The following is a 23,974-nucleotide window of genomic DNA, read 5'->3' as shown; positions in this document are numbered from 1 at the left end:
ATTTTCGCAGATATGAACTCATCCTGATATTATACTCATCGAGATCTTTCATTTAAGTACCCACATTAATTTTTTATATATTTCTTATATATTATATATGTGATATATGTAAAATATATGAAAAATGCATGTGGGTACTCAAATGAAAGGTTTTGAAGAGTATAATATCGAGATGAGCTTATATCTTTAAAAAAATCATTAGTTGACAAGATACAATCTAATTTCTTAATTACTGACATTTTCGTAAATATAAGCTCATTCTGATGTTATACTCACCGAGACCTTTCATTTGAGTACCCACATCAATTTTTCATATATTTGATATATATGATATATGTAAAATATATCAAATATATGAAAAATTGATGTGGGTACTCAAATGAAAGGTCTTGAAGAGTATAATATCGAGATGAGCTTATATCCTTAGAAATATCATTAGTTGACAAGATATAATGTGATTTCTTAATTATTGATATTTTCGCAGATATAAACTCATCCTGATATTATACTCATCGAGATCTTTCATTTAAGTACCCACATTAATTTTTTATATATTTCTTATATATTATATATGTGATATATGTAAAATATATGAAAAATGCATGTGGGTACTCAAATGAAAGGTTTTGAAGAGTATAATATCAAGATGAGCTTATATCTTTAAAAAAATCATTAGTTGACAAGATACAATCTAATTTCTTAATTACTGACATTTTTGTAAATATAAGCTCATTCTGATGTTATACTCACCGAGACCTTTCATTTGAGTATCCACATCAATTTTTCATATATTTGATATATATGATATATGTAAAATATATCAAATATATGAAAAATTGATGTGGGTACTCAAATGAAAGGTCTTGAAGAGTATAATATCGAGATGAGCTTATATCCTTAGAAATATCATTAGTTGACAAGATATAATGTGATTTCTTAATTATTGATATTTTCGCAGATATAAACTCATCCTGATATTATACTCATCGAGATCTTTCATTTAAGTACCCACATTAATTTTTTATATATTTCTTATATATTATATATGTGATATATGTAAAATATATGAAAAATACAAGTGGGTACTCAAATGAAAGGTTTTGAAGAGTATAATATCGAGATGAGCTTATATCTTTAAAAAAATCATTAGTTGACAAGATACAATCTAATTTCTTAATTACTGACATTTTCGAAAATATAAGCTCATTCTGATGTTATACTCACCGAGACCTTTCATTTGAGTATCCACATCAATTTTTCATATATTTGATATATATGATATATGTAAAATATATCAAATATATGAAAAATTGATGTGGGTACTCAAATGAAAGGTCTTGAAGAGTATAATATCGAGATGAGCTTATATCCTTAGAAATATCATTAGTTGACAAGATATAATGTGATTTCTTAATTATTGATATTTTCGCAGATATAAACTCATCCTGATATTATACTCATCGAGATCTTTCATTTAAGTACCCACATTAATTTTTTATATATTTCTTATATATTATATATGTGATATATGTAAAATATATGAAAAATGCATGTGGGTACTCAAATGAAAGGTTTTGAAGAGTATAATATCGAGATGAGCTTATATCTTTAAAAGAATCATTAGTTGACAAGATACAATCTAATTTCTTAATTACTGACATTTTCGTAAATATAAGCTCATTCTGATGTTATACTCACCGAGACCTTTCATTTGAGTACCCACATCAATTTTTCATATATTTGATATATATGATATATGTAAAATATATCAAATATATGAAAAATTGATGTGGGTACTCAAATGAAAGGTCTTGAAGAGTATAATATCAAGATGAGCTTATATCCTTAGAAATATCATTAGTTGACAAGATATAATGTGATTTCTTAATTATTGATATTTTCGCAGATATAAACTCATCCTGATATTATACTCATCGAGATCTTTCATTTAAGTACCCACATTAATTTTTTATATATTTCTTATATGTGATATATGTAAAATATATGAAAAATGCATGTGGGTACTCAAATGAAAGGTTTTGAAGAGTATAATATCGAGATGAGCTTATATCTTTAAAAAAATCATTAGTTGACAAGATACACTCTAATTTCTTAATTACTGACATTTTCGTAAATATAAGCTCATTCTGATGTTATACTCACCGAGATCTTTCATTTGAGTACCCACATCAATTTTTCATATATTTGATATATATGATATATGTAAAATATATCAAATATATGAAAAATTGATGTGGGTACTCAAATGAAAGGTCTTGAAGAGTATAATATCAAGATGAGCTTATATCCTTAGAAATATCATTAGTTGACAAGATATAATGTGATTTCTTAATTATTGATATTTTCGCAGATATGAACTCATCCTGATATTATACTCATCGAGATCTTTCATTTAAGTACCCACATTAATTTTTTATATATTTCTTATATATTATATATGTGATATATGTAAAATATATGAAAAATGCATGTGGGTACTCAAATGAAAGGTTTTGAAGAGTATAATATCAAGATGAGCTTATATCTTTAAAAAAATCATTAGTTGACAAGATACAATCTAATTTCTTAATTACTGACATTTTTGTAAATATAAGCTCATTCTGATGTTATACTCACCGAGACCTTTCATTTGAGTATCCACATCAATTTTTCATATATTTGATATATATGATATATGTAAAATATATCAAATATATGAAAAATTGATGTGGGTACTCAAATGAAAGGTCTTGAAGAGTATAATATCGAGATGAGCTTATATCCTTAGAAATATCATTAGTTGACAAGATATAATGTGATTTCTTAATTATTGATATTTTCGCAGATATAAACTCATCCTGATATTATACTCATCGAGATCTTTCATTTAAGTACCCACATTAATTTTTTATATATTTCTTATATATTATATATGTGATATATGTAAAATATATGAAAAATACAAGTTGGTACTCAAATTAAAGGTCTCGATGAGTATAACAACATATCACTTCACGAGATATATTCCGGTGCTTCTGAATCCAAGTCCTAAACAAATAACCGACTGTAATTCTACCAATTTAAAGCTAGCGCTCAATATTCGCTTACGATCGGCGATTTTCGTGTCAGTACCGAACCAAGCTGTCATTATATCACTGCGCATGATTTGTAAGAACAGCTGATTTGATTGCGCATGAGCATGTCTATTATTTGAAAGGAATTTAATAAAGTTACGCGTGACTAACATGTCTTCGCTATATTCGCTCTTCATTTAATTTATATCCGACAAACTATTCCACCGATTTTACTGACAATGAGTGGGGACAACAGTCTATAGATTCTTATTATGAAATACGAACATACATATGCATGGAAACATTCTGCTGGTTAACTCAATTGTTACCGGCTTTTAATTAGTGTGTTTTAAGGTAAGTCTTGTTTTTTTTCTTACTTTTTTTTACGTCAATTTAAATATCGGCTCATAATTTGTTTATAATTTATTTATTACGTTAAAAATTCAATTTTGTGATCGGTAAAAAAAATTTCTGCGAGAAGAAATAATTAATTATTATTTAATAAATAATTTTTAAAGTTTTAAATTTTATATTTTATGTAATAAGTTTGTTGAGCAATATTGACACGTGAGTTCAGCGATAACTTGTTTTTGAAGTCAATTAATTTATCAGTTAATGAATATCTACTTATATTCTTCCTTTAGTGTATAATTTTTTTATAAAAATTAAAGTATTAGATATTTAATAATTTTTTTTTAAGAAATAAATTTTTGGAAATAAAAATTGACATTTAAAAATTTTAATAAACTAAAAATGAAATTTTTTAAAAATCATTTTTCGGAACAAATTTTTTAAATAAAATTTGAAAAAAATGGTCAAGTGATAGCTAATTTTTTATATAAAAATTAAAGTAGCATATATTTGATAATTTTTTTTTAAAAATAAATTTCTGCAAAAAAAAATTTACTTTTGAAAATTTTAATAAATTAAAAATGAAATTTTTTAAAATAATTTTTTTGAACAAATTTTTTAAATAAAATTTAAAAAAAATGGTCAAGAGACAGCTGATTTTTTTTACAATAATTAAATCATTATTAAACAATTCTTTTTTTTTCTTCAAAAAAAAAAATTAGTTCCAAAATATTTTATTTAATTTTTTAGAGTGAAACTCATCGAAGGATTTGTTTGTATTTAATAAGATTTATTAACTAAATTAATCATTTTTTAACGAAGGATTTAATAAATATTTATTAACAATAGATTATTTATCAAATACGATTTATTAAATGTTAATAAATATTTTTTAACAGTTGACAAATATTTATTAAGTAATTTATTAACTGTTAACAAATATTTATTTAAAATAAAAAGCAAAAATAGCAATTTTCTTTTGACACTTTTTATAACTCATAGCTGGAATACATGATAAAAATTAAATTCACTAAATAAATTAACGTTTTTAATATTTAAAAATACAAAAGATAATTATGAGCTGTGATAGAATTTGCTATTTTACAATAAACGTTATTATAATGTAATATAATTAATGCAAATAATTTATAAAGATGATTTTTGTTTATAAGCAATCTTTATATCATATGACATTGCAAGCCAAACAAATTCACTCAATAAAATATTTATTAACTGTTAATAAATATTTGTTAACTATTAATAAATACTTATTAACTATTAATAAATGAACTTTCCTCCCAAATAAATATTTATTAAATGTTAAAAAATATTTATTAAAATTTAATAAATTAAATAATTGTCTTCAAATAAATTAAATTATTAATAGTTAATAAATCCTTCTATCAGTGTACACTGATAGGAAGATTTGTTTATATTCAATAAGCTTTATTGACTGTTAATAAATGATTTTTTAATATAGGATTTAATAAATGTTTATTAACAGTTGATAAATTATTTATTAAATACGATTTATTAAATGTTAATAAATATTCGTTAACAGTTAACAAATATTTATTTAAAATAAAAAGTAAAAAAAGCAATTTTCATTTGACACTTTTTATAACTCTATAGCTGGAATACATGATAAAAATTAAATTCACTAAATAAATTAACGTTTTTAATATTTAAAAATACAAAAGATAATTATGAGCTGTGATAGAATTTGCTATTTTACAATAAACGTTATTATAATGTAATATAATTAATGCAAATAATTTATAAAGATGATTTTTGTTTATAAGCAATCTTTATATCATATGACATTGCAAGCCAAACAAATTCACTCAATAAAATATTTATTAACTGTTAATAAATATTTGTTAACTATTAATAAATACTTATTAACTATTAATAAATGAATTTTTCTCCCAAATAAATATTTATTAAATGTTAAAAAATATTTATTAAAATTTAATAAATTAAATAATTGTTTTCAAATAAATTAAATTATTAATAGTTAATAAATTATTTATTAAATACGATTTATTAAATGTTAATAAATATTTGTTAACAGTTAACAAATATTTATTTAAAATAAAAAGTAAAAATAGCAATTTTCTTTTGACACTTTTTATAACTCTATAGCTGGAATACATGATAATAATTAAATTTACTAAATAAATTAACGTTTTTAATATTTAAAAATACAAAAGATAATTATGAGCTGTGATAGAATTTGGTATTTTACCATAAACGTTATTATAATGTAATATAATTAATGAAAATAATTTATAAAGATGATTTTTGTTTATAAGCAATCTTTATATCATATGACATTGCAAGCCAAACAAATTCACTCAACAAAATATTTATTAACTATTAATAAATACTTATTAACTATTAATAAATACTTATTAACTATTAATAAATACTTATTAACTATTAATAAATACTTATTAACTATTAATAAATGTACTTTCCTCCCAATTAAATATTTATTGAATGTTAAAAAATATTTATTAAAATTTAATAAATTAAATAATTGTCTTCAAATAAATTAAATTATTAATAGTTAATAAATCCTTCTATCAGTGTACACTGATAGGAAGATTTGTTTATATTCAATAAGCTTTATTGACTGTTAATAAATGATTTTTTAACATAGGATTTAATAAATATTTATTAACAGTTAATAAATTATTTATTAAATACGATTTATTAAATGTTAATAAATATTTATTAACTGTTAAGAAATATTTATTAACAGTTAATAAGTAATTCATTAAGTACAATTTATTAACTTTTAATAAATATTAATTAATGGTTAATGAATATTTGTTAACTGTTAACAAATATTTATTTGAAATAAAAAGCAAAAATAGTAATTTTCTTTTGACACTTTTTATAACTCTATAGCTGGAATACATGATAATAATTAAATTTACTAAATAAATTAACGTTTTTAATATTTAAAAATACAAAAGATAATTATGAACTGTGATAGAATTTGCTATTTTACAATAAACGTTATTATAATGTAATATAATTAATGAAAATAATTTATAAAGATGATTTTTGTTTATAAGCAATCTTTATATCATATGACATTGCAAGCCAAACAAATTCACTCAATAAAATATTTATTAACTGTTGATAAATATTTGTTAACTATTAATAAATACTTATTAACTATTAATAAATACTTATTAACTATTAATAAATACTTATTAACTATTAATAAATGTACTTTCCTCCCAATTAAATATTTATTGAATGTTAAAAAATATTTATTAAAATTTAATAAATTAAATAATTGTCTTCAATTAAATTAAATTATTAATAGTTAATAAATCCTTCTATCAGTGTAATGGGTGGGAAGCATCTCTACAGAGAATTTCTCTACATTTTATAATCCCTCAGGAGAAATCTTTATTTTAAAAAACTCTCAGTATAAAACTCTACAATAAAAACAAATTAATTTAAAAAATCCTTCTTTTAAAATCTCTCAGGAAACAATCGATTACAATAGAACTTCTTTATATCGTTAAATTTTCAGGCGATACATCTCTCAAAAATAAAAGCTCGATATTTTGCTAAATTCATGTGTATTATTTTTTTTATTAAAATAATCAAAAATTTAAAGTTGTAATTATTAATAATTATAACAACTATAAAATATTTTTTTTAATTTGGTTTTCATCGGACGATCACATTTTGAGGTCCCAAAAAACTTTATATTTTTGATTAAGTCTAAAAAATTTTATTTATAATTTTTTAAAGTTTCTAATTATAAAATTTTTTAAATAAGTTTTTTTTTCAATAATTTATTTGATAAAAAAATTATTAAGTTTGTTTATTTCAGTAATTAATTTTCAACAATAAAATTTCGACTGATTTCAGGATCAAAAAAAATTTTTATTCATAAATAATAATTAATAAATACAAAATGGAAGAAACAAAAGTTCTGGGATTAGCAGATTACAGCGTGATTGCTGTGACTTTAGCTATAAGTATCGCAATTGGTTTGTATTACAGATTAACTGGAGGCAAACAGAAAACAGTCGAGGTAATTTAAACAATTAAGTTATAAACTGCTTGATATATCTATATATCTATTAATATATATAACTCTATTGAGAATATTCTTGCATGGTAATTCAATTCTTCGCATGAATAATCTGTGATAAATGAGAGAGAGAATATAATATGAGCTTAGCTTCTTAATTAAACTGATAACAAGGATAGTGGAAAATTTTTTTTATTATTACTCGTTATCTAGTGACACGATGGTCGATAGTTAATTAGATAGATTTGTTATTTTTTATCTGTTTGTTTACTTACTTTTTATTAATGGTGATAAATTTTTTTATGCTTATTAAAATAAATTAGAATTAAGTTAAGCTTGATTAATATTTGATCATTTTAAACAATTATTAATTAATTAATTAATTAATTTCTTTTAAGATTCAAGGGAAAGAATTTGAGGGATAAAAAAATCCTTACTTATTTAATTAAAAAGATTAACTAGCAACCTTGCAATAATAAAATTTTGCTTTATTGAATAATAACTTTTGTTAAATCGCGCTGTACTTTCTTAACTATTAACGTTTTTGAAGATATAAGCTCATCCTGATGTTACACTCATCAAGAGTTTTCATTTGAGTACCCACATGCATTTTTATATATTTTTCATATATACATATATATATTAATATAAAAATATATGAAAAATTGATGTGGGTACTCAAATGAAAGGTCTCGATGAGTGTAATGTCAGGGTGAACTTATATCTTTAAAAATGCCATTAGATAACGAAATGCGCTGTCATTTCTTAATTATTGCCATTTTTCAAGATATAAACTCATTTTGATGTTACACTCATCGAGACCTTTCATTTAAGTACCCACATGCCATTTTTTATATATTTTATATATATAGTATTTGTGAAATATATAAATATATGAAATATATGAAAAATTGATGTGGGTACTTAAATGAAAGGTCTCGATGAGTGTAATGCCAAGGTGAGCTTATATCTTTAAAAATGCCATTAGATAACAAAGTACACTGTCATTTCTTAATTATTGTCATTTTTCAAGATATAAAGTCATTTTGATGTTACACTCATGGAGACCTTTCATTTAAATACCTACATGGCATTTTTGATATATTTTATATATATGGTATTTGTGAGATATATGAATATATAAAATATATGAAAAATTGATGTGGGTACTCATATGAAAGGTCTCGATGAGTGTAACATCGGGATGAGCTTATATCTTTAAAAATGCCATTAGATAACAAAGTACACTGTCATTTCTTAATTATTGTCATTTTTCAAGATATAAAGTCATTTTGATGTTACACTCATCGAGACCTTTCATTTAAATACCTACATGGCATTTTTGATATATTTTATATATATGGTATTTGTGAAATATATAAATATATAAAATATATGAGAAATTTATGTGGGTACTCATATGAAAGGTCTCGATGAGTGTAATGTCGAGATGAGCTCATATCTTTAAAATTGTCAACAGTTGACAAAATTCAAAGTAATTTTTTAATTATTGATATTTTTAAAGTTATAAACTCATTTCGATGTTACACTCATCGAGACCTTTCATTTAAGTACCCACATGCCTTTTTTTATATATTTTATATCTATAGTATTTGTGAAATATATAAATATATGAAATATATGAAAAATTGATGTGGGTACTTAAATGAAAGGTCTCGATGAGTGTAATGCCAAGGTGAGCTTATATCTTTAAAAATGCCATTAGATAACAAAGTACACTGTCATTTCTTAATTATTGTCATTTTTCAAGATATAAAGTCATTTTGATGTTACACTCATCGAGACCTTCCATTCAAATACCTACATGGCATTTTTGATATATTTTATATATATGGTATTTGTGAAATATATAAATATATAAAATATATGAAAAATTGATGTAGGTACTCAAATGAAAGCTCTCGATGAGTGTAATATCGGGATGAGCTTATATCTTTAAAAATGTCAATAGTTCACAAGATATAAGGTAATTTCTTAATAACACTGATAAAAGAATTTGTTTATAGTTAAAAATATTTGTTAATATTTAACAAAGCATTTATTTGAGACCACTTTTTGGTCCTTCATAAATATTGTTTAGTATTTAGAAAGATTTATTAAAATTTAATAAATGAATATCAGATTTATTAAATACAAAAAAATTATTTTAAATACTAAGAAATATTTGTTTAATACTAAAAAGTGGTCTCTACTAAATGATTTGTTAAATATTAACAAATATTTTTAATTAAAAACAAATCCTTTTATCAGTGTATGTATGTAGAGATAGATCATTTTCAAATGCAGCCTAAATACTTATAATAAATTGACTTTTTTTTTTTTTCAAAAAAAATTTTTTTAGCCTCTTTATAATACTTTATCATTATATCCAACGTACAAGTCCTTTATAATTTTCTTAATCATATATATTAACTCTAAATTAAATCATTTTCATCATAAAAATAATTTTTCTTCTCTGTCTACAGGAATATTTTTCAGCAAATAAATCTATGGGCCCAATATCTATCAGTATTTGCTTGATGGTATCATTTATGTCAGCAATAACATTACTAGGCGTCTCAGCTGAAAATTATACTTACGGCGCGATATTTGTCGTAATTAATTTTTCCTATTTAATTGGAACACCAATAGTCTGCTACGGATACTTACCAGTTTTTTATAAATTACAAGCTACAAGTACTTATGAGGTATTTAATTAAATATAAAAATAAAATATCAATTAATAAATTAATAAAAAAAAATAAAAAATTAATAAAAAAAATAATAAATAAATAAAATAAATAAAACAAAAATAAATAAATAAATAAAAAATTAATAAAAAAAATAATTAATAAATAAAATAAATAAATAAAAAATTAATAAATAAAATAAATAAATAAAAAATTAATAAAAACTAAAAATAAAAAAAAATAAAAAAATAAAATTAATAAAAACTAAAAATAAAAAAATAAAATTAATAATAAATAAAATAAAAAATAAAAAATAAATAAATGAATAATTTTTCAGTATTTAGAAAAAAGATTCGGCGTATCAGCAAGAATATTAGCAAGCTCCATAGTATGGTTGCAAATGTTGCTGTACTCTGGAATAGTGCTTTACGCTCCAGCATTAGCATTTAAAACCACAACTGGAATGGAAAAACTCACTAGTATTCTATCAGTTGGTTTGGCCTGCGCTTTTTATTCAAGCATCGGAGGGATAAAAGCTGTTTTGATTACTGACATCTTCCAGGCTTTTTTAATGTTCGCTTCGTTGATAATTATCATAGCCACTGCAGCTTCTTCAGTTGGTGGGCTTGATAAAATTTGGGAAATTGCGAGAGAGGGTGGCCGATTGAACTTTAACAAGTTTGTAATCAATTTTTTATAGTTTGATTTTTTTTACGCTATATTGTACGTTTTTACGGAATCACAGCTTTTCATTGGATCCAACTGAGCGACATACTTGCTGGGGTCTTATAATTGGTGGAATGTGTACTTTTTTGTCACTCTATGGAATCAATCAAATTCAAGTACAACGAATGCTGACTGTTAAGTAAGTAGATATGATAATTGTATAGTAGTCAATAATTGAGAAAAAATATTGTATCTTGTCAACTAATGAGATTTTCAAAGAGATAAGCTCATCTCGATGTTACACGCTTCAAGACCTTTCGTTTGAGTACCCACATGTATTTTTCATATATTTTATATATTTTGTAAATATCATATATATTAAATATATGAAATATATAAAAATGCATGTGGGTATTCAAATGAAAGGTCTCGATAAAAGTAAGATCAAAATGAGCTTATATCTTAAAGAATATTAGTAATGATGAAATTACATTTTTTCTTGTCAAGTAATGGTATTTTCAAGGATATAAGCCCATCTTGATATTACACTCTTCAAGACCTTTTATTTGAGTACCCACATCTATTTTTCATATATTTCATATATTTTATAAATATCACATATATTAAATATATAAAATATATAAAAAATGCATGCGGGTACTCAAATAAAAGGTCTCGATGAAAGTAAGATCAAAATGAGCTTATATCTTAAAAAATGTCAGTAATTATGAAATTACATTTTATTTTGTCAACTAAAGATATTTTTAAAGATATAAGCTCATCTCGTTATTACACTCTTCAAGACCTTTTGTTTGAGTACCCACATGTATTTTTCATATATTTTATATATTTCGTAAATATCCTATATATTAAATATATGAAATATATAAAAAATGCATGTAGGTACTCAAATGAAAGGTCTCGATGAGAGTAACAGCGAAATGAGCTTATATCTTAAAGAATATTAGTAATAATGAAATTACATTTTTTCTTGTCAACTAATTATATTTTCAAAGATCTAAACTCATCTTGATGTTATACTCATCGAGACCTTTCATTTGAGTACCCACATCAATTTTTCATATATTTTATATATTATATACATATATATATATATATATATATATATATATATATATATATATATATATCCCATATTTGAGAAATATATAAAATATGTAAAAAAATCATGTGGGTACTCAAATGAAAGGTCTCGATGAAGGTGAGATCAAAATGAGCTTATATCTTCAAAAATGTCAGTAGTTGATAAAATACTAGGTCATTTCTTAATCATTCATATTTTTGAAGATGTAAGCTCATCCTGATTTAACACTTATCAAGAGCTTTCATTTGAGTACCCACATGAATTTTTCATATATTTTATATATTTATGTATTTCACAAATACCATATATATAAAATATATAAAAAATGTCATGTGGGTACTTAAATAAAAGGTCTCGATGAGTGTAACATCAGAATAAGCTTATATATTTAAAAATGTAAATAATTTAGAAATGATATTGTATCTCGTCAACTAATGATATTTTCAAAGATCTAAACTCATCTTGATGTTATACTCATCGAGACCTTTCATTTGAGTACCCACATCAATTTTTCATATATATATATATATATATATATATATATATATATATATATATATATATATATATATATATCCCATATTTGAGAAATATACAAAATATGTAAAAAAATCATGTGGGTACTCAAATGAAAGGTCCCGATGAGCATAACATCGAAATGAGCTTATTTCTTAAAAAAATGTCAATAAAAATTTTCTAGATTTGGGAAAAAATAATTAGTATTAATAAGCCGGATTATTTTGAATGTATCCATGTAATAAATAATTATTTAATTGTTCACAGGAGTTTAAAATCAGCTCAAAAGGCACTATGGTTAAGTTGGCCAATCTTAACATTACTTTCAGTAATGACATGTTTCAGTGGCCTAGCAATTTATAGTAAATACTTCAATTGCGACCCAGTAACAATTACAACAATAAAAAAAAACGATATGTTGATGCCACTGTACATCATGGACATGACATCATCGCTTCCCGGTTTACCTGGATTATTTGTCGCAGGTTTGTCAATCTTAATCTTAATTGAGCTAAAAACACTATATATTATTTTTTTCTTATCAAATTCTAATAATAGCACTCTTATATCGCAGGTATTTTTAGCGCTGGATTAAGCACTATATCTGCGGCCTTGAACGCTCTTGCGGCAATTAGCTTAGAAGATTACATAAAGCCGCTGTATTTTATTTGCACTGGGAAGGAATTTTCTCCAAAAAAATCACTGATATGTAGCAAAGTTTTAGCTTTCATCTTGGGAATTTTCTGCATACTTTTGGCGATTCTCGCTCAATATTTGAACAGTATTCTTCAGGTAGAATTACATTTATCCATTACTTTTTTAGAATTACTCAATTTTTTATACCCTAAAAAAAAAAATTTATTTTGAAAAAAAGGGCAAAATTCTTTTTTTTTCAAAATCTGGGAAACTTTTATTGACATTTTTGAAGATATAAGCTCATCTCGGCAATATCGAGACCTTTCATTTGAGTACCCACATCAGTTTTTCATATATTTTATATATATGATATTTGTGGAATATTACCGAGATGAACTTACATCTTTAAAAAAGTCAATAATTAAGTAATTACATTGTATTTTCTTAAATATTGATATTTTTTAAGATACAAGCTCATCTTGATGTTACACTCACCGAGACCTTTCATTTAAGTACCCACATCAATTTTTCATATATTTTGTATATTTCATAAATATCATATATATCAAATATATAAAATATATAAAATATATAAAAAATGCATGTGGGTACTTTAATGAAAGGTCTTAACGAGTGTAACATCGGAATGACCTTATATCTTTAAAAATGTTAATAATTAAGAAATGAAATTCTATTTAATTAATTATTGACATTTTTAAAGATATAAGCTCATCTCGGTAATACACTTATCAAGACCTTTCATTTGAGTACCCACATCAATTTTTCATATATTTTATATATATGATATTTGTTAAATATATCAAATGTATGAAAAATGTATGTGGGTACTCAAATGAAAGGTCTCGATGAGTATATTACCGAGATGAGCTTACATCTTTAAAAATGTCAATAATTAAGTAATTACATTGTATTTTCTTAACTATTGATATTTCTTAAGATATAAGCTCATCTTGAAGTGACACTCATCGAGACCTTCAATTTGAATACCTACATCAATTTTTCATATATTTTATATTTTATATATATATATATATATATATATATATATATATATATGTATATATATATGTATATATATATCTTTATTTTATATATTTTATATTATATATATATTTTTATATTATATATATATATATATATATATATATATATATATATATATATATATATATATATATATATATATATATATATATATATGTATATATGAAAAATATATCAAAATGCATGTGGGTACTCAAATGAAAGGTCTCGATGAGTATATTACCGAGATGAGCTTACATCTTTAAAAATGTCAATAATTAAATAATTACATTGTATTTTCTTAACTATTGATATTTCTTAAGATATAAGCTCATCTTGAAGTTACACTCATCGAGACCTTCAATTTGAATACCTACATCAATTTTTCATATATTTTATATTTTATATATATGTATATATGTATATATGAAAAATATATCAAAATGCTTGTGGGTACTCAAATGAAAGATCACGACGAGTGTAACATCGCAATGACCTTATATCTTTAAAAATTTTCATAATTAAGAAATGACATTTTATTTTCTTAACTATTGATAGTTCCAAAGATATAAACTCATCTCGATGTTACATTCTTCAAGACCTTTCATTTGAGTACCTACAAGAATTTTCATAAATTTATATATTTTATAAATATCACATGTATATAAAATATATAACAAATTGATGTGGGTACTCAAATGAAAGGTCTCGATGAGTCTAACATCAAGATGAGCTTATATCTTCAAAAATATCAATAATTAAGAAAATACAATGAAATCATTTTTTAATTATTAAATTCAATTTTCTCACAACATTTCTCATTTCTTCAAAAATAAATTTGTTCTCTCAGTGCAGTTTAAAATGACATTTTTCAATTATTGCAGATGAGCTTGACGATTTTTGGAGTAGTTGGAGGTCCTTTAGTAGGTTTGTTCACCCTTGGGATGTTATTCGAGTCATCAACTCAGCGCGGCGCTATTTTTGGAACAACATTATCGTTGATATTTTTGATATGGATTTCATTCGGAGGCCCAAGACCATTCCCCCAGGCTTTGCCGATGTCTATTGAAGGCTGTGATAGTGATTTACTCGCAAAATTCAATGGAACGTTGAATTTTCAAAATAATTTTAATCCAAAAAAAGAATTCTTTTATCTCTACCGCATTTCTTACTTATGGTACGCGCCAATAGGTGTCGTTATGACCATCGTAGTCGGTTGGATCACCAGCAATGTGTTGCAATCTTTGGGACTGGACCAGGTCAAGAAAAATCTTGATCCTGATTTATTTTTTCCATGCATTGCACGGCGCATTCGCAGTAGACAGAGAAATAATTGCGGAGAAGAGTCACGTGAAGTTAATTTAAAAAAGTACCAAGTAAGAGATGATGTGGCTGATGCCAAAACTCAAGAATCATTATGTACTTAATGTTATTTTAATTTTTAGGGTGCTCAAATTTTTTATTTTTGGAAATAAGCATTAGTTTCTAATTTAAAAAAGTCGCGTTAATTTTAAGTTCTGAAATAAGAAGTATAAGTACAGAGAAAATATGACAATACTGATTATTAATGACAATAATTAGTAAATTTTACATAATTTAGAAATAATATAAAACTGAAGTTGATATCTAACAATTTTTTGGATTTTTATGACAAATTATTATGAAAAAAAATAGAAGAATTTCTAATTTGGAAATTAAAGAAATTTATATGTATATGATATTAAAGAAATATATAAAATATATAAAAAATTTATGTGGGTACTAAAATGAAAGGTCTCAATGAGTGTAACATCAGGATGAGCTTGCATTGTTAAAAATACGATCAGTTGACAAAATACAATGTAATTTCTTTATTATAGAAATTTTCAAAGATATAAGCTCATTCCGATGTTCTATTCATCGAGACCTTTCATTTGAGTACCCACATCAATTTTTTATATATTTTATATATTCCATAAATATCATATGTATCAAATATGAGAAATATACAAAAAAATTGATATGGGTACTCAAATGAAAGGTCTCGATGAGTGTAACATCGAGATGAGTTTAGATCTTTCAACATATCATTAGATTATAAAATACAATGTAATTTATTAATTATTGACATTTATGAAGATATAAGCTCATTCTGATGTTACAATCATCGAGACCTTTCATTAAAGTACCCACTTGCATTTTTGATATATTTTTCACATATTCATGCATATAATATATATAAATATATAAATATATAAAATATATGAAAAATTGATGTGGGTACTCAAATTAAAGGTCTCGATGAGTATAATGTTAGAGCGAGCTTATATCTTTTAAAATATCAGTAGTTGACAAGATACAATGTAATTTTTTAATTAGAGACATTTTTTATGATATAAAATCATTTCGATGTTACACTCATCGAGACCTTTCATTTGAGTACCCAGATAGTATTTTTTTATATATTTGATATATATGGTATTTATGAAATATATAAATATATCAAATATATGAAAAATTGATGTGGGTACTCAAATGAAAGGTCTCGATGAGTGTAACATCGGAATGAGCTTATATCTTTAAAAATATCATTAGTTGACAAAATACAAGGTCATTTCTTAATTATTGACAATTTTAAAGGTATAAGCTCATCCCGATGTTACACTCATCAAGACCTCTTATTTGAGTACCCACATGCATTTTTATATATTTTTCATATATACATATATATATATATATATATATATATATATATATATATATATATATATATATATATATATATATATATATATATATATATATATAAAATTGATGTGGGTACATAAATGAAAGGTCTCGATGACTGTAACATCGAGATGAGTTTAGATCTTTCAACATATCATTAGATGACAAAATACAATGTAATTTCTTAATTATTGACATTTATGAAGATATAAGCTCATTCCGATGTTACACTCATCAAGAGCTTTCATTTGAGTACCCACATGCATTTTTATATATTTTTCATATATACATATATATAATATATATAAATATATGAAAAATTCATGGGGGTACTCAAATGAAAGGTCTCGATGAGTGTAACATCGAGATGAGTTTAGATTCTTTAAAATATCATTAGATCATTAGATATATAGATATTAAATATCATTAGATGACAAGATACAATGTAATTTCTTAATTATTGACATTTTTAAAGATATAAGCTCATTCCGATGTTACACTCATCGAGACTTTTCATTTGAGTACCCACATCAATTTTTCATATATATTATATATTCCATAAATATTATATATATCAAATATGTAAAATATGTAAAAAATTCATGTGGGTACTCAAATGAAAGATCTCGATGAGAGTAACATCAGGATGAGCTTGTATCGTTAAAAATATCGTCAGTTGACAAAATACAATGCAATTTCTTAATTATTGACTTTCTTAGAGATATCAACTCATTTCGATGTTTCCCTCATCAGGACCTTTAATTTTAGTACCCACATCAATTTTTTAATATATTTATATATATTATACATATGTATAATGAAAAATATATCAAAATTCGTGTGGGTACTCAATTGAAAAGTCTCGATGAGCCTTTTGATTATTAAAAAAAAAATAATAAGGGAATTTCTAGTTTAAAAATTTTAAAAATTTATAATTGCAAATTTTTAAACTCATAAACTTATTTTTTAATGAAATCTCACTACACTGAGAGAAAAATTTGGTTCTTTGAACTGGTTCCATCGTGAAAAAATAAGTACTTAAATTTAAATAAGTTACTTAATTTACTTCATTAAATTCCATGTACGAAAAAAAAAAAAAAAAAAAAAAATTCATGAACCAAAAATAAATATTCCCGTTGAAAAAATATATTTATAAAACATATATATTTATTTATACATATATATTTATAAAACACATAAATTTTTCAAATATTTTTTCCGTGGAGATTTAAAATATTTTTATATAATTTAAACATTACTTGATTAGATTAACGAATTTTATTATGTAATTATAATTTCATTTATCTTTTGAATGATATCATAGATAGTAATTCTAATTTTATATTACTATAGAAGTATCGTTTAGATCTTCAATTGATTAGATATTACAATGTATCAACTGATAAAGAAATAACAGTATTTTAAAAGTGATTTTTTTTAAAGAATTAAAACATTATGTAATATAAACAAAAATATTCATTGAGCAAGTGCGCTTTTTAAATAACATAAGGTAAAAGACCCAGTACCGGAACGACGAAGGGTACATGACTGGTTTTTATTACTTAGAAAATATTCAAACGGTTCATTAGTAATAATATTTTATCCAATCATATAGAATAAACATGTAGTTACACGAAAATAATTAAATTTATCAATTTTGTCGAATTTAATATTAAAAAAAAACATGTTTTTTGAAAAAGTCTAAAAGACCCAGTATCGGAACGATAAATAAAACTAATTTTTTTAATCTAAAGAGTCCGCTTTTCGTAACCTGGATTAATTAAATAATTAATAAACAAATCATAATACTTTATGTGAATTTTTCTGAATTTATAAAACTAATTTATAAAATGTTATCTTCGACTTAACTTTCGGCATCCTACTACTACCTATAAAAAATTAAGCAGTTAATTCAGAACTCAAATGACATGTATGCATAGTGAAACTAACAATAATTATTTAATATTAAAAAATCAAATAAATTTTTACTAAAAATCAAAAAAAAAAAAAAAAATAAACGATTCAAGATTATACTTGATGACACTTATGTAAAGAAGAAAATTTCAAAACAGAAATTTGCTTTTATTCTTCAAGTTAAAATTTACGAATATTTGAAACAATTTTTATAATAAAATTACTTTCTGTATTAAATGTTATTTCACAAAAACTTTTGTTGTTGTGCTTGATGTAAGCAATCAACACAGTATATATCGTAAATGTCAATAAATAATATCAATATTGCTGACTGTTCCGATACTGGGTATTAGCTCATTTCGGGTGTACCAATAGACGAACAGTAAATTTTAAATAACAATAGGGTCTATTTTGTATTATCAATTAATTGCATCGAATTCTTAGTATTTGTATTAAGGGGTTATACGCAGTTGCAAAGCTAAAAAAACAACATTTTTTTATGAATTTTTTCTAGGCACAGTTTTTAATTATCAATTACAAATGATGGTTATTTAAATAGAGCCTACTTTCAAGAATACAATAGCGCGTCAATTATGTAAAAATATAAATGTGCACCGCTCCTGTAGAAGATGTTCTGAACGACCTCTAAAAAAATTAGGAAAACGGTTGACCCTGAAGGCCATCCCTGCAACTTCCCGCTAATTCCATACTTAGGCGCTTAAAATTGCACCAATGATGTTTTTGAGCTCTTCGAGCTTAAAAATACAATTTATGGGTTATTTTGAGCTCTCCGAGCTCAAAGAGATTGCTTTCCTATGCTTTTGAGCTCTTCGAGCTCAAAAGCCTGATAGAGATTTGATAAGACACTATTTTTTGAATTTTTAAACCGCAATAACTTTTGAATGAATAAACCGATTTTCACGCGGTTGGCAGCATTCGACGCAGTTTTTCAAGCCTCACAAAGAATCTTAAATTTTGAATTGATCGCGCTAGGAATTTCGGAGTTATTTCGAAAAAACACTTTTTTCGGTTTTCTTTCGTTCACGATATCTCTCGAACGAATCAACCGATTTTGACCGGACTGGTGGCGATCGACGTGGTTTTTTGGGGTTAAGAGCTGATTAGTTCTTGGAATTGAACCATAAAGCCGTTTAAAAGTTATTCCAAAAAAACCACATTTGAAAAAAATTTTTTTTTCAGTTTTTTGAAGATTTCTCAAAATCTATTGATCTGAATCGGTCCAAATAGTTTTCCAAATCTAAGTTTGGTCAAGCCCTTTCGAATGGCACCAACCACGATGAAATCGGTCAAGCCGTTCAAAAGTTATAAGCGGTTCACATACTTTCACACACACACACACACACACACACACACACACACACACACACACACACACACACACACACACACACACACACACACACACACACACATACATACATACATACATACATACAGACACCGTGACAACCTCACGGGGATAGTCAGGGAAGCTTCCTGTGATCTTCAAACGTCGAGATCTGATGAAAACTCGATTTTTGTAAAACGGGGTGAAAACAATAACTTCCCGATTTTTGAAAATCTTCGATTTTCTTAGCGGGAAGTTAAAAAAGGCGCTTGGCGGTGATCTCCATTTCGGTGGTTTGGATTATCTGAAATCAAAAAATATGGTGAATTCTTTTACAGGATAGATTAATGCAGGTATTGGACGAAGGAATAAGATTCAAAAAAATTATTGCTATTTTTTTTTTAACAATTTGGAAAATTGTTTTTCAACAAAAACGAAAAATTTTTTACAAATAGACGCCATTTTGTCAAAAATCAAAATTTTTCTTATTTCTTCGTCCAATACCTGCATTAATCTATCCTGTAAAAGAATTCACCATATTTTTTAATTTCAGATAATCCAAACCACTGAAATGGAGATCACCGCCAAGCGCCTTTTTTTTAGAGGTCGTTCAGAACATCTTCTACAGGAGCGGTGCACATTTATATTTTTACATGATTGACGCGCTATTGTATTCTTGAAAGTAGGCTCTATTTAAATAACCATCACTTGTAATTGATAGTTAAAAACTGTGTCTAGAAAAAAATTCATAAAAAAATGTTGTTTTTTTAGCTTTGCAACTGCGTATAACCCCTTAATACATAAAAAAAAAATTTTAGTGAAAAGTATTTCCATTAGGTTTCTATGAGCTTAAGATCATCGAGTGATTTCTTAGCAAAACCATTAAGAGACCTTGATAAGTCAGAAATCTAAGACTATTGACATCATTAACATTTTTTTTTAATATTTCCAATATAATTTAAAGTTTCATTCATATTTTATTATGTAAAAAAAAGATTGAGGTTTCTAATAAAGAAAAGTTTGTTTAATTTGATTGAGTACGAGATAAAATATAAAATAATAATTGTCAAATCATTCCGGTATTGGGTCTTTTACCTTATGCTGCTATGTATATACGCGAAAATAATGGACCATTTATATTTTATGTACAATTATGATTATGATAATTTAGTCTGTATTAGATAAAATGCATTAAAAATTAAAATATATTTTTATTCTTCTATACGAAACGTTGGTGAAGGATTTGTAAAGTCTTGTTGCTAGGCAATAATTTCTAGGTTAGCTAAAGGTTGCTAGGCAACAGTTAGGGGCGTTGCTAAAGAGTAGAAGGAAGGGAAAGTAGTTATGTTTTGTATAAGACATTGTTATATAAATTGATGGTATTAATTAATAATTTAATTGTTAATAAAAAAAAAAATGTTGTAAATTAATAGAGTTTTTATTATTCTGTATATTAATTCCACAATTGTCCTATTTCAAAACAGATTAAGGAAATTCGAGCGTAACTAATGAGTCAAAATAGTGTTAAAATTTTTTTTTAATTTAAGTTTTCCCAATATTCGTCAAAATTCTTTATTTTAATTTAAAATAATTTAAACAATTTAATAATTGATTATTTTTACTTATTTAATAAAGTAAAGTAATAAAATAATTTATAGCTAAATTTGTCATTAAAGATAAATTTGGGAACTGGGGAAATAAAGAATAAACGGGGGAGGGGAGACCTTACTCAGTAGGAATTTTTCGGTAACCGAAAAAATAATTCAGACAGCCCAGACCGGGACTCGAACCCTGATCGTTTGGTTACGCGACAAAGGCTCTACCAGTTAAGCTATCTGAGACATTGTCCATAACTACCATTCAGTCACCTAATGAAAGGTCTCGATAAGTATAATATGGGAGTGAGCTTGAATCTTTAAAATTGTCAGTAGTTGACAAGATACAAGGTCTTTTCTTAATTTTTGACATTTTTAAAGATATAAGCTCATTTCCATTTTACACTCATCAAGAGCTTTTATTTGAGTACCCACATGCATTTTTATATATTTTATATATATGGGTGATTCTCTGTAAGGATGTTTTTTGCTGTCCCAGGCATTTTTTTATTAGAAAAATTGTTATTTTGTTACTAAAAAAAATTTATCACGAAAGTAAAAAAACATTTCTATTTGGAGTATTGAAAACTAAAATGAAATAAATTATGGTTTTTTTGCTATAAATTCGTAAACCACCGATATAACAATCCCCTGGGCTGTCCCATTCCCAAAATTAAAACTTTAAGATTAAATATTAAGTTATTCGTGCATAATATAAAATTTGGTCCGTAATGTTCATAAACTTAATTAGTTAACTAACAATCATCTTCAATAAAAAATACCGAAAATTAATTTGTTTCATTAAATTCATTAAACCAAAGTTTGTCCCAGGCATTTTAAGAACAGTCCCTTGCCAGAAGTTCAAAGCCAAAAAAAAAATCTAGCGTGTTATTTTACCTTTTGTAAGGTTTATAAGGACCTAAATAGCCTTGAGTTATTAACCATAGGGCTGTTAGCGCTTTATCGGCATTTTATTTAGTGTCAAAGCACCGTTTGTGCTGGAAATATGTGTCTGGGCCACTTCAAAACTCAGTCCCCTGGCAACTATTTTTATTTATAATTTATTTATAAAATTCGATCCATAAGTCTTAATATTATTCTAATTAATGTAAACATTGATTGAGAACTTGAAAAGTTGAATACATTGAAATAATTTGCTTGATTTTTCTCAATTTGATAAAAAAAACAGTCCCCTGGCAAACTGTCCCCTGTGATGTTATATGGCAAAAGATACACAAATATCGAAAAAGCAAAAAATAAATCGGCTTTTTATTTATTATGATTAAGCTGATAGTTTTGTAGCCCTTGTTAATTTTTTTTCTAATAAAATCAAAAATAATTTGGTCGGACAATTTTGTACAGATTTAAGACGTCCTTACAGAGAATCACCCATTTATAATATATAAAATATATGAAAAATCGATGTGGGTACTCATATGAAAGGTCTCGATGAGCGTAATACTGAGATGAGCTTATATCTTTCAAAATATCATTAGATGACAAGATACAATGTAATTTCTTAATTATTGAAATTTTTTAGAATATAAGTTCATTCCGACGTTACACTCATCAAGAGCTTTCATTTGAGTACCCGCATGCATTTTTATGTATTTTTCATATATATATATATATATACATATAAATATATGAAATATTGATGTGGGTACTCAAATGAAAGGTCTCGATGAGCGTAATACTGAGATGAGCTTATATCTTTCAAAATATCATTAGATGACAAGATACAATGTAATTTCTTAATTATTGACATTTTTTACGATATAAGCTCATTCCGACGTTACACTCATCAAGAGCTTTCATTTGAGTACCCGCATGCATTTTTATGTATTTTTCATATATATATATATATATATATATATATATATATATGAAATATTGATGTGGGTACTCAAATGAAAGGTCTCGATGAGTGTAACATCGAGATGAACTTATATTTTAAAAAATTTCAATATTTCACAAGATACAATATCATTTCTCAATCACTGATGTTACACTCGATCCTCAGCCCCACCATTCTTTCTCTTTTGCCGGCAAACTACACTGATAGAAGGATTTGTTTATAGTTAAAAATATTTGTTAATATTTAACAAATCATTTATTAGAGACCACTTTTTAGTCCTTAACAAATATTTCTTAGTATTTAAAAAGATTTATTAATATTTAATAAATGAATATCTGATTTATTAAATACAAACAAATCATTTTAAATATTAAGAAATATTTGTTTGATACTAAAAAATGGTCT

The 23,974-nt window shown here is 24.7% G+C and overlaps 1 protein-coding gene across 1 annotated transcript; it reads left to right on the top strand.

Moving 5' to 3' along the window:
- The first annotated feature begins 3,209 nt into the window (after positions 1-3,209).
- On the top strand, positions 3,210-15,810 carry LOC123270639 (putative sodium-dependent multivitamin transporter). Its single transcript, XM_044736770.1, has 8 exons — positions 3,210-3,428; positions 7,326-7,491; positions 9,978-10,199; positions 10,519-10,859; positions 10,927-11,046; positions 12,736-12,953; positions 13,043-13,260; positions 15,033-15,810. Exons 2-8 carry the CDS (start codon positions 7,372-7,374, stop codon positions 15,573-15,575), a joined length of 1,782 nt encoding a protein of 593 aa, XP_044592705.1. The 5' UTR covers positions 3,210-3,428; positions 7,326-7,371; the 3' UTR covers positions 15,576-15,810.
- The last annotated feature ends 8,164 nt before the right edge of the window (positions 15,811-23,974 follow it).

The sequence above is a fragment of the Cotesia glomerata genome, linkage group LG8 (assembly GCF_020080835.1).
Source record: "Cotesia glomerata isolate CgM1 linkage group LG8, MPM_Cglom_v2.3, whole genome shotgun sequence".
NCBI lineage: Eukaryota > Metazoa > Arthropoda > Insecta > Hymenoptera > Braconidae > Cotesia > Cotesia glomerata.
This window is presented reverse-complemented; position numbering and strand designations above follow the sequence as displayed.

Excerpts from the sequence above, each read along its gene's own strand:
- LOC123270639 (XM_044736770.1), top strand. The coding sequence starts at position 7,372 with ATGGAAGAAACAAAAGTTCTGGGATTAGCAGATTACAGCGTGATTGCT. Across the intron at positions 10,200-10,518 it reads AAGCTACAAGTACTTATGAG|TATTTAGAAAAAAGATTCGG; the intron begins GTATTTAATTAA and ends ATAATTTTTCAG. Across the intron at positions 13,261-15,032 it reads ATTTGAACAGTATTCTTCAG|ATGAGCTTGACGATTTTTGG; the intron begins GTAGAATTACAT and ends CAATTATTGCAG.